We start from the raw sequence: 13,679 nt of genomic DNA on the forward strand, positions 1-13,679 counted from the left end.
TTTTTTTCAGGATAGTACCTCTGTAGATTCATGCAATTTTTAAGTGAAGACCTGGCTTACTGAATGCTTTGATGTCTTTGCATGTCAGAACATTGCTAGTTGCATTTTATATCGGAATAGAAAGAAGAGATACCTGGTATGTCAGTCAACCTACATTTTCATATTTTTGCCTTCCTTTATGAAAGTCTGACTCAATCTACCCAACGTAAAATTTGCAGTCCTAGCTGTGTATTACAAATCTGATTGTGTCCAGTTCAGCTTTCATTGGTAAACAGATATGAGTGAAGACATTCCTGAACCATGATAATAACTTAATACCAGTCTCTTCAGTTTAGTGTCTAAAAGAAATTGTGAGCTCATTTATTGTAAAATTAACTTCATAAACTCCCCTGTGAGGTTAGAGGGGCTTATCTATTGGAAATTTCATTATCCCTCCGGAAGAAAATCCATGATCTACCTGTTACTGTCACTTTACCTGATAAGCAGTAACATCTACATGTTGGGTCAGGATGTGCAAGTCCCACGGTATGCAAATGTTTTCAGATGACTTGTGTGGTTTCCCCACACCAGAGAGCTGTGAGTCTCATTTGCATCAGTAGCACACCAGCCCTTTGGCCCTGGCAGCTGGTAGTTCAACTCCACTGTATCAGACAAAAGCTGACACTATACTTTTACTCTCCAGAAAAAAATCTTGCTTTGATCCCTGACTCCATATCTATGGGAAATTCACCCTCATGGGAAATAGCTTCAGTGATGTTTTCCTACCACAAAAAACATTCTGCTGTCATTAGTGCTGCTTAGGGAAAACCCGGCTTTCAAGCAAAATCTCATCAAACACAGGTCGTGAGCTGTGTCAGGTGTCTTGATGCTAAGAGATAGGATACAGTAGGATGCAGTGATGGAAAAAGTGCAACAACCTGCCTCAACAATATTACCCTCAAATGGACACAGAGGCTTGTCTGCATGCAAACATCTGTCCTTTCTTGTTCTTTAAAGGAAAGCATAACGTATTTTAATGAAACTTATTAAAAGGGGATCATGAGCATGATACCTTCAAGAAAAAAAGCCATAGAGGAAGTCATAGGACTTTAAGGATGTGTAGCTCTGCTCTGTGTGTAGAACAAGCAGAAAGCATGGTCATGAGCATATTATATACTCTCTCATTTCTGGTTTTGTGGCAAAGCAATATACAGAACTATAAAATTCACTGAATTATTCAGACTTTGTAAAAAAACAAGTGGTTCCTTTCTTTCACCTGTAATGTTTGTGGTGTTCCCAGTGCTATTGTTTCTCTCTTTTCTGGTTTAATGTGTGGTCTGTCTCTTGAAATAACAGCTCATTTTTCTTAAGTGAAACAACAGGTTCTGAAATAGACATTTGAAACTACCTCTAGAACATAGTTACAGACATCTATCTTAAACTTTCAGTGCTTTAGACAGTAATTTATAAAGTACCCTCAGTCTGGCATTTGAAATAATCACATTATTGTTATTTTATCTTGCAAATTGTGTGCTCCATACCTGTCATTCAGTGAAGAATATCCTGAATTTTGTATAAAAACTAATATTTCTGTCATTCCTTGTTCAGTGTCACACTGCAAACAATGACAAAGGATGGAAGCTCTCACCAGAAATGATAACCTCTATATCAAAATGATTGCAACTTCTTCTGTATTTTCAGGTAAGTGTATGAACCATAGAAATAAAGAAATAAATGACATATTTTTTTCAGAAATGTTTAGCACATCTGATGAAAAACTTTGTGGAGCTAGGACAGAATATATGCATACAGTTATATTTACTACTCTGTATCCTCCCAGAATTATGCACACAGTAAGAACCAAACTTCTGATTTAAAAAGAGTAGACAAGTAATATTGAGGTACTTTGCAGCCTGTAATATGTGAGAGATGTAAAGAAATGGATAGATGAAGAAGTATTGATAGGTTCATCTCTGATTTACTATTTTACTATTTTAATTATTTAATTTTTGGTCTTCTCGTAACAGGTCTTCTCAAAAATTTGGCAGTTCAATCTATCTTAGGAATCTCCAGCATACATTTCACCTGTTCACTATCTTTCTTCTTTTAAATCTTATTTCATTGAAATTCCATCAAAATAATACCATTTAAAGTCTAATCCAGTTGGTAAGATTTTCTAAGCAAAACAGCCACTGAGGAAGACTTCCAGCTGCAGCCTATGGACACTGTCGTTAGATATGGATGGTTATTCTGTTCCTCAAACGAAAGAAATCAGTTGTTGGAAATCAGTTGTCAGTAGTTGTGTTACCTTCTTTAAGCAGTTTTCACCCTCTTACTCCTCCTATTCGTTCTTTCTTTGACATGTATTTACTCTATTGATATGTTTTCTTCCATGACACCAAAGCCAGTACTTGAATAAAAAGCTCTAAATTGAGTAAGGCAGAGACTAGGAGCTATATTGAAAAAAGATTGTGACCAGTCATAAATCAAACCATATCTGTTGAAAAGTTCATCAACTTTCAAGCAAGATTAGGAGAGAATAAAACTTGTAAGTTAAATTAATATATTTTATTTTATTAAAGGTCATACTTCTTTGATATTGATGTGATAGTGATCACAGACAGTAAAGACACTGCAGCTAACTTGGGGAGTACAGTAGGCTTCCAGAAACAGAGCAAATGCTGTATCAGGTAAACAGGAAGGAAAAAAAGGCTTTCAAACTAGCACTGTATATAGGACTTCTTAATGATACCAATGTTGCAGAAAAATTTTGCAAAATAATGCTTAACCTTGGCTTGTCACTTATTCAAAGAATGTCAAAGACACTTGTACATGAAGCAGGAAGTGATACCAGCCATGTAATTTATATTTTCCTTCCTCGGAGATAAGGATGAAAGTAGTGCACTTGCAATGTTTTCAATATATGGTGACCTGGAAATTTAAAGTTAAGTAAAAAAAAATCAGTTTTACGGTGAAAATTTCCCCTTATTTTGGAAAATAAAATCCAGTTCTTTCTCAGGATGGTTATGATGGACCAGGAAATCTCCAGAGTTTTTCTGAAATTCTGGCACTGAGTCATTGACAAAAGTGAATGAGCTAATTCATTGGTGGAAAGACAGTCGCTTGTCTTACTTGTTATGTTGCAACCTTTGACCACAGCTTACGCTTTGTGAAAAAAATGTTAGCATACTTGTATTTGCAGGCCTTTGTAGAAGTTGTGCATATTCCTTGTGCACCATCATAATATTTGCTTGAATTTTAAAGAAAAATGAGTTTATTTTGTTATTTGCTACCTTATCCAACATTAACTCTGATGACTTCCATTGATTATTTTGTCACATTTTTTCACTGCAGTTCTGTGGAGTATGTAAGATGAACACCCACTCTGGGGATGGAGTATGCCCTTTACAGGGGTCAGTGTCTGGAGCTGATAAAGTCCTTCAACAGTGGCACTTTTCAATATTTTGTGCTGCTTATCGAAGAGTTTTATACATTGTGATTTTGTCACTGCTCTTTTTTTTCTTTCCTGTCCATACTCCTCTGCACGTCATATTACTCCACTTCTACCAAGAGACAAAGTATTTGTTTAATACAAACAGGAGCTTAGTTTGTCATTAAGGATACTGTGCATCTTACTGTACTCCCAGTGTTGTTTCAGCTTTGAGGACAATGCTGTTTTCTCTTCCCTGCCTCTGTGCCACCTAAAATATTAAGTCCCTGACTTTTAATACACTCATTAGTAAGGTTTCATATTCCTTTAAGTTATTAGAACTAAAATGTTTCCAGAATAATTTGTCTTTCATGTCAGCTAGCTTATTTTCATTGCACAGATGCAACAAATTATTTCCACCAAAATATTTTGTAGTTCTCATGATCTTACTAGTAAATTTAAGCCAAGAAAGCAGCTAAATTTTAAGCTAAGCAGGAGACAATATAGTTTACATATATTCAGAAGTATAGGATGAAGTCCACAGGTAAGATCTGTTCCTTCTTGTATTTGCTGTAACCCATTAATAATAATAATTTACTTTCCCGGGAGGTAGAATAAGCATTAGTGATACACATACCTCGCGCTCCTATTAGCTACTGAAATTTCAGGACAAAGTCTGAAAGAAATTACTTCTTGCTGAGAAAAAGACCTTTTCACATTTAGACTGCAAGAGGAAATAATCCACAGCAAATGAAACACACATGTAATACGTGTTTTTTGGATGCAAATAATTGTAGCATCACAAGTGATAAAGGTGCTATTAGATTAGATACTACCAAAATTGGGAAAAGTAATGTTCCCCTTTTCTGACATTGAATTTTGCTCTTCAAAACTGAACCAGAGTATGTAATTTCCTAATTATGCCACATGGCACATAAGTTAATTGAAATCATAGTAAGCCATCATTTTATTTAATGGCTGATGCAATGGTGAAATATACTGGACCATTTATGTACATTTTCAAACCAAAGCCTACTGCTCCCCCTGCACAATTTTATATCTTCTGCCTTCACATTCTTCCTTGAAGTAGATGTATAAATGAATAAGTTTTTTTCCAATAAAATAGATTTACAAACTATATCTCTTAGTAATGCTTTACTTTACTTGTTTCCTTGTTTAGTAATAAAAATTACCTATTAATTGGAAGAGAGGTAATGTTATTAGTTAAAAACCCTTCTGTGGAAATTGTTATTTGGGCATTTCTGAAAAGGGGATTTGAGATGCAGTGGCTCATTACTCCTTCTATAGAACCATTAAGGTATTGTCTATTTGTTCTGTTTGATTCCTGGTTCATTGACCTGATACAGAGTCATTCAGATCTCATTGTATCCATCTTGCAGTCACAAAACAACATTAAGGACTTGTTTCTGCTGTCAGTAAAACAAAGTTGTGTGTCCTGATGGAGTTGCTTCAGCATAATCACACACAAATTATCAGTAATAGCAATTGAATAGCCTGCTTCTCCATGAAGAGAACTAATTTCTACTTTTTAAAAGATTTTTTTATAATTTTAGATGGAAAAAAAATTACTGTACCTAAACGAGTGTTTAGTTATTAAACTTTAGGATCACAGCTACTGAATGACTGTGAAATCTGAGTGGACCATTCTGTGCGTTTTCACGAACTGCACATAACCACCCTATTGAAGTGAAACTGGTAGACCAGAGCTGTTCTGTAATTCATACTGTGTGCTCATTTATCTGATTAGTTACATTAATGCCAGTGGGACTTGTAGCCTTAATATACTCCATGTTTCAGACAGAATTACACAGAAAATGCACAAGCTAATTTACATTCCATTTTTAACCTACCATTCCAGCAAAAGAAAATGTATATTGATCCTGGCAAATTTGTTCACAATAACATTTTCTTCAGACTACTGTGAAAGTGGAAGATATTTATGTATCATATACTAATCTTTATGTATATGTAACATATGTTTATGTGTATATGAAATGTGCTTTAAACACAATTCCCATGTACCACTTTTTCAAATGCATATGGTCATTCTTAAGTTAACAGGTGTAGATATTTCAAAGTATTTGAAACATTTTGTTGTTGTGTGTTGAATATTAAACTTTTCAAAGGCTTCTTGAAAAGAAACTCTGTCAAAATATTGCTTTTGAGATAAAACAGATTTTCTTTCTCTTTAAGGAAATCCATCCTAGACAGGAAAGTCTGTCTTGCTAAAAATTGATCTAATCAATCTATTTTCACAAGAAAATTTCAATTTTATGATGTATTGGCAAACAAAATAGAACTAGAACTGTTTTATTTATGATTTTTTTCAGGTTTCACTGCATTCCCTGCACCATCTATATGCTTAAAAGTAAGCATGTGTTATAGTTTTTGCTTTGATGTGCTTGTGGCATAGTCAAAAAAGAAAATTTCACAAAATATCACACATACCAACCCACAATACCATACTATACCAAAGCAATCATCAGATAATACTTCAGACATGCAATTTCTGGGAAACACTAAGTATGTTTTATCAAATACTTTGAAAATGGAAACTCACTGTCATACAGTTGTCAGTTGTGCTGTTTAAATATTGGCATTGTAATAGAAAGAGATTCAGTTTCAGATACTTCCACTTTCATTCATGTAATTTAGGATCCATCACAGTTCCTTTAAGATACGTTATAAAAATACATCTGCTGTGAGGATAAAATCACAAGGACCCATCCAAGCTAAGTCAGGAGACGTAACATTTAATGATCAGCTGCATGTGAAGACCCACTGACTTGATGAATGGTGAATACTGGACAGAGCAGAAAAGTCTTACAGAACATCCATCACAAGTATAGTGACAAAGGGGACAGTCTCTGGTTTTTTTTAAATTATTTGGAGGGGTTCATTAACACAATCGATATAAATGTGATTTTCTCTTTTTGCATAGTTGTTTCTACCCTTACAATGACAGGGATTAGAAGATGAGAAGATTAAATTGTAGATTGGCATTTATTTCTTTGATTTGTAAGTGTTTATAAGGCAATAGTACATATATTCACTAGGCTACTGCTTTTCAAATTCTCCATTGATTTCTCTCCTGTTATTTCAAAGTCACCTTTATTGAGATATGCATCTGCTACATTCTCCTGTCAGAGACAGGATACTAGGCTGAATAGACTTTCAGCTTAATCCAGTCTAGCTGTCATAAAGTTTTACAAACGGTAAGTTCCAGAAATGAAAAGGATCAAAATTATTAGTGGAGACTCAAAAATATAATACAATCATACAAAATAATTGCTATCAGGACGCCTTTACTTTACAAACATATAAAATGAACTTACTTTGAGGGTGAGAAGAGGGAAAAAATCCTTCCATTAGAAAATATAGTCACAAAGCTTTTAACAAATAAATCCACGCACTGCTGAGTACACGCACACACGCATGCAGGCAGGCATGCACGTATGTACACACACAGGTGCACACATACACGCACACATACACACATGCTTAGAGTTTACACTGCATTCTTCTGATGCCATGATTATTATTTTATTTGTACACCCACCTTTACTGCACATTCTAAACAAACAATAGACAACAGTATAAGGACTTTTTCCTTAGAACTGCAACAAAACAAGTCTCAACATTTGCAAAACATTCCTTTATTATTAGAAATAAATTATTTTGTAAAAAAATTAGCATGCATTGACCATTGCATTTATTTTAGCATAACCCGGGACTTAATTCAGTCAGCCGTCACAAGAAACAAACTCATCTTCTTTTACAAGTTGAACAATGTAGGACAGGAAAGGAAATTGTCACAATCACAAAAAAGTACTTACAAATATAACATCAGACATGATTTATTTCAACAGCATTTTTTTTTTCACAAGCTAACATTTGTTTTCCTTTTGTGATTTGCTTCCTTTTGTGAGTTAACAGTTCAGAAGCTTGACACTGTCTCTATGTTAGAAACCTGGACTTTTCCTTCCCCTGTCTTTTTTTGCCTTTTGCTTTTGTTTAATCCTTGTTCTTTAGGAGACTGACTATCGATTTGAATGTAGTCTACTGATATTTTCAAGACTGAATTCTGGTGGTGGTAAAGTCTGTGTTTGCAAGATCCAGTCCTGCAGATCTTCCACTGAATGTCATCCCTGCTCAGTTTGTCTGATTGCTGTAACTGACATAAGTTGTCTTGGTAGAGGAGGCTGTAAATCAGAAAAAAAACCAAAACCAAACAACAACAACAACAAAAAAAGTTCATCATTTTTAGAATCAAGAGAGGAGGAAAAAAACCCATATTTAGCATTTGAACTCAGACAGTGTCCTACTATATTTCCAAACAATATGGTCCATGTTCATGGAATAAAGAATGTTTAAGAATGTATATAAACAGTTTATAAACTGGATCTCAATTTCTCTGTACATGACCACTTATTTTGTTTATGACTTGGGAAAGAAAAAGTCAATAAAAAGGAAAAATGATGAGTGGTTTCAACATACCCACAACAGAATTTCAACAACTGGTATTATTTTGTCTGAATTCCATAAAGATATTTTTTACTTTAGAGATTGGATTTTTCTTTCTCTTCTACTGGTTGAATACAACTTTGCAGCTTGTGGTGTCTTGTCCTTCTAGGAGACTTCGGCTCCTTGAAAGGAACAAAGCCTGACCCTCTCCAAGTTAGAGAAACTGAGCAGATAGTCCCTACAGAACATATTATTTGGAGAAAAAATATGTTGATGGTCAGCTGATCATGCCTTCTTTTGATCAAAGCTGATACTCCTTGTTTAGAATGAGGCAATATATTGAGAGAATTAAGCAGCTCTACCATTGAAAAACTGAACAAGTAGGAATCTTTTATGAAAGTTTTTTAAGGTTCTAGCCTATACATCTTTGCTATTAAGAAATATAAAAAATATGCTATAAAAATATGTCTCAAGTCATATCACTCAAGGTAAATGTAGTGGTTGGAGGAGGAAAGTGGTTACATAAGGTCTCATAGTTAGTTCTCTAATTTTAAATCAATTTGGTGCATGGAAAAAACAGACTGCTGGGGGATTGAGTATCTTTTTTTCTCTATAATAAGGTCTATGTTACACTGCATAAAGAGAAATTTGACTTTCTAAATATGTTTTATATTCCGTCTGCTACAGACATGTACTGCTCTATGACAGTGAAGATTGCAGCTGGTAAGATGAAAATAACGGGATGGCACAAAGGTTGCCTGGTCTATAGATTCAAATTTTCTATTTCCATACCTTTCTTCAATTTCTTTCTTTTTTCTATATAGAGTCTGGTGAGAACAGCTGAGAGAGATAGGAAAAACATTCTTCATGCTAACTCCTAAATTCAGCCCACCAAACTGATGATTGAACAGACTACAGAAACTGAAAAATGACAGTTTCTGTCTTCTGCATCATAGACTAAAGTAAATAAAGGATCACAAAAATTGATGCAAATAATTAGTGGTTAGTATAAATAAGTTTACTTCTGGAATTTTGTCATGTTTTTTTAGATTTTCTGAGCAATTACCATTTTTTAAGATGCAACAGATCCAGAACATTTAAATCAAATCACATATTACTACAATCTTCTTCTTTAAGAATGTAGATATAAGAATGAATAATCAAACAAAAGCTGCAAAATGTAATCTTTCTTACTTTCATTTGCACAGGTAGTTCCAGTATTTTGTGTCTGGAAAAAGCTAATTCTTGAAAGGACTGCTTTTGGCACACAAAGCAAGTCTTTCTCATAGCTGATCACAACATTCAAGCACCAACGTGAAATAGCTTTATTTGCATGTATTGGGACACTTGAAGCAAATATAGCCTCATCTACATCTTTCAGATCTTTCAGATGGGATGTACTGCTCCCGTCTGAACTCTCTCATGCTCCCACAGCTGGATTTCTGAGAGGATTCTATTTTTTCTTTTGGCCTGCTAAGTTCCTACTCAAAATAATGCAGGACTGATGAAATGGCACTGAGATCTTCAAGCATGAAAGATTTTTTTTTTTTTTTCACAGCTAATAAACAACAGATAAATGCACATCTGAAAACTCTGCATACTTGGAAACAAAAGGACAGAAAGATAAGAGCTTATTTTTGCCCCTTTCCCTGAAAGTAGGGTCAGATACATAATCAGTTTAAGTTAGATTACCACATTATCCTGTATGAGCTGAGTTCTGTGAAAACTTTACATGTGCATGTTTTTAGCCCACAGCAATGTAACATAATCAGATTTATCACAACTCAGTAAGCTGAATTATGTGAGGACATTTGCAAGAATACAATACAAAATACAAAAATAGTAGTTACCACACCTCAGCTGATACAGAGTAATTTGTTAAATTGCTGTAACTTTGTTGTGTATCTGAGAATTAAAAAATTTTGATAGAATTAATCTAGAGTTGATCAAGAAACAAAAATTATCCAGCTGAGTTCTGAGTGTTGCTACTTCAAAAAATTATAGTACAGGAATTTAATGTAGAGAATAGTTTGAAATATACTAAAACTAATCTCATCTCCAAATAATGTTTGTGGGTTTTTTTACTTCATAAATATTGCATGTGTCTTTATTGTTCTGTAGAATAAGTCTAGAGTCTATGTTTGGGGACCTGAAAGCTTCAGCAGCTGGTGTCCTGCTCTTTAAGACTGTTAGAATTTCACAATAATAACATGAACCACATTTGGCAAGCCTAGATGCCCAAAAAAAGTAATGGACTTGGCTCAAAATATGTCTGAGAATAAACACTCTTTTACAGCTCCAGTTACTACTTTGCTGTTGGAATGAAACAAAAAGAAGAAAAAAAAAGAGAATCGAAACCAATGTAGAATGGTTGTTATTGTCTGACCTATATTCATTTAATGTACTTCTCATTGCCTTCTGTAACTGCACCTGAATGGGATTTTTTTTATCCTGTTTCCCAGAAACACCCAAATATGGACCTGTTCCCACAAATAAATCCATGAACATATGCATGTGGAAGACAACACAGAATAACGTGTGTTACATGGAACAGGACAAACTAGATAGAGCAGAGTTGTCTCTGGATGGGAAGCAAAAGGGATAATGTGACTATCTCATCCTGTTTCTCACCTAGTTATTAGCATTGCTATCATTACTAGTATTTGTGCTTGGTAAATGGGGGGAAACACTCACTGCCCACTTCTGGTCTACCAGAAGTAGACTGATATTCTGCAATTAGTTTCATATGCTATCACTGAAAAGAAAGATCTATCTCACGTAGAGTCAGTGCAAGAAGAAATTTTGTGGTGTTGAGAAATTGTTAGAAGTGACACAGTGAAAAGGACTTATGCTGCATTGTGCACTTAAAATTCACAGGAACCTTCAAAAGCTTTGACAATAATTATTTCAGGGAAGAGAGAAACCCATCTTGAGGCCTAGAACTCAATTACATAGGGAGAGCTTTCCAGAGTGCAAATGACTTCACTGAATTTTTGCCTATGAAGCATTATGATGGATGAAAACCTAGTCAGGATATACTCCTAGTGAGCTCAGAATTATATAGATATGTTACTGTTAATGTCCTGTTTAGAGGACAGTAAATAAGCATTACCCTGCATACATGCATTACTGGAGAAGCAGACTTGCTTCCAGTAGCATCTGTTTCAATGAATTATGCATAATCATAGTTTATGCATAATCATAGTTTAAGGAATACCAGTCACAGCATTTCTTAATTAGGTACAGTATATAAACATTAGATACCCAAGTCTTTCATATTAGCACTCTTTCTCACCTTACTGTGAAAACCCTGCTTTATCCTCTCCTTGGAAGTTTTGCACACTTTGCAAAATCCATGTCTCTTTTCCTTCTGAGGTTTTCTTTTGGTGACTTCTGAAGAGCTGCAAGATTACTGAGTCTTTTCTATTCCTATTCTATTGTTTGATCCACAAAGAATTTCTATGCCTTTCTTGTTTGTCCTTTGTTACATGTCATAATCTGAAGCTGAATAATCCCATAGCTCACTCTATCAGTTTTACACATTTTGAAGGGTCATGAGTTTTTCCAGTGAAATAGTTTGTACTTAATATGGTCCACGCATCAGCAACTATAGCATGGTAGAGTTATGGACTACTTTTATATAGTCTTCAATCTGGCAAACTCTCATTGATTTCACTGGGGGATTCATTTTTCAGAAATAAGTACAATATTTTAATGCAAACTTGGTACTGCCTTGTCTCAATGTGCTTAACCAAAACAGTACTATTTAAACACCAACATCATCCAGAAGCAATAAAAGTTAAAAAGAAACCATGTCATTTGCAGTAAAATGACTGAAAAACTTAGCTGTCACAGCTGCCCATCTAATGTGACATCTAACTTCTCAATAGAAAACAATTCTCCATTTCTACGGACTGGGTATAAGGTTGATGTCTTTGCTCATATTTGATTATTATTGTTATAACGAAGTCCAGTTTATAAGATGATATGTCATGTGGTGGAATGGGAGCTGTAACCTCTGTTTTCTTCTGTACCAGAGAAACTTACAGATCTAGCAAGATTCAAGGACTTTCCTGATGTGGGAAAGAATTTTTTTCCCATTAAAAACTTACAGTATATCAGAACATGTAATGATTAAACTTCATACAAATCATGATTTTGTACCAAGATGAGTAAGACCAGAACAAAAACCTGGATGGGAAGCATTTTACTGGGAAATGCTACTCGTGAGTTGTGAAAAATGAACAATCCAACAAATATCAAGGTAGGAATGTAAAAAGTATTATTTTCACTTCCATGTCTGACTGCAAAATAAAAACAATGTTAGCTGTTTTCATCATAGATTTTTTTCAACAGCCTTTGACTTTTGAATATACAGTGATGACCATAAATACACCTCATGAACTGTCAGGACATACCACTGGCACAGCAATGTACAACACATCAAAATAGCACTAGCTAAAACAAACAATTTTAAAAAGATGTGGCGTTTCAAAATCTGCTTGTGCTTTATTTTTCCTACTAGCCTCCTGTGAAAATCAATTTCTTTGAAACAACTCTAGACATTCCTGCATCCAGCAGTACATGAATTCTGACACATCTCTGGATTCATGCAGAACAAGCAACAAAAAATAATTAAGTTTATTATTAAAGGAAAGTGCATTCTTGTGAACGTACATCTATTAAGATGTGCTGCCACTCTTGACCAAGTCTACAGATGACTTACTGTTGGTTTCAAGACTTTCACACAGTTCAGTCTTGACTTCTCCATTTGGTCTGTCGTTTCCTTTTTGTGTCAGTTTGCTTTGCATTGTGGCAGCTGTCACCACAGCCTTGAAGCTCCGCTTCCGTTTTTGAACATTCTGCTCTGGATGAAAAATGATAATATAAACCTTGGGCATGTAGAGCATGCCCAGAGACACAGAAGCACTTAAACTCATGGAGATAGTAAGTGTTGTTGTCTGGATGTACATCTGGGGAAGGAAAGAAACAACAACATAAAAATCATTGTTATATTGATTTAGTGTAAGAAGGAAAACAAAGTAGTTATCTTAAAAGAACTAGGTGGAAAGGCAACATCAAAAGGACCCTTGGCTTAGGTTGTTTTTAATTATAGCTGAGTATGCCTGTTTCCTGTTGGGTTTATAACCTTAAGAGTAGGTGGTAGAAACAACACGATATTCAAGAAACTTCATTCTCATAAAAGTAACAAAGATGTTGAAGCAAGAGCACTTTCAGAAAAAAAAACCAGTATGTCTGGACAAGAAAACAGGAATGACAGTAGAGTTAACCTTGTGTCATCTATTGTAACAGACAGAAGCCTCTACACCAATATGCCACATAGTGATTCAACAGTGTGTGCAGCATGGCTCAACTGACAGCAGCATAATACAGAATATAATAGAATCTTTTACATAGTCCGTGAGTTTCAAGCTGAAAAAAAATCAGTTTTCCCTAGTGATGTTTGAATATTCCTGAGTGTGTTGGGGAGTTAGGTTGGTTTGTTTGTTTTCCATCCTACTTTTGAATTGTAATCATAATGCTCTGTTGTCACACAATGAAGTTATTAATATGTCATGGTCCTAACTAAGAAATCAGAAAATTGAGGAACCATGAAATTACCTCACAGAAGACCTCAGTTCCCTATAGATACAACAAAAAAAATCTGGCATTTCAAAGTGAGTCTGTCTATTTTTTGTTATCATCTACAAAAAAAAGGTAATTCTGGTCTTCCATGATACCATAAAAAAAAATGACAATGATCACACCATAAGAACAGCAGACA

At 34.8% G+C, this 13,679-nt stretch overlaps 1 protein-coding gene across 1 annotated transcript in view; it reads right to left on the bottom strand.

Annotated features, from left to right (window-relative positions):
• Positions 1 to 7,582: 7,582 nt before the first annotated feature.
• GRM8 (glutamate metabotropic receptor 8) overlaps positions 7,583 to 13,679 on the bottom strand; it is a gene marked incomplete at both ends in the record, with an annotated part of 310,092 nt that continues 303,995 nt past the window's right edge. The window contains 2 exons of the mRNA XM_083859657.1: positions 7,583 to 7,632; positions 12,621 to 12,867. Of these exons, the coding sequence (XP_083715783.1) occupies positions 7,583 to 7,632; positions 12,621 to 12,867 (297 nt within the window). The remainder of the gene's footprint in view (positions 7,633 to 12,620; positions 12,868 to 13,679) is intronic.

Source organism: Zosterops lateralis (genome assembly GCF_965231275.1).
Source record: "Zosterops lateralis genome assembly, chromosome: 4".
Classification (NCBI taxonomy): Eukaryota; Metazoa; Chordata; class Aves; order Passeriformes; family Zosteropidae; genus Zosterops; species Zosterops lateralis.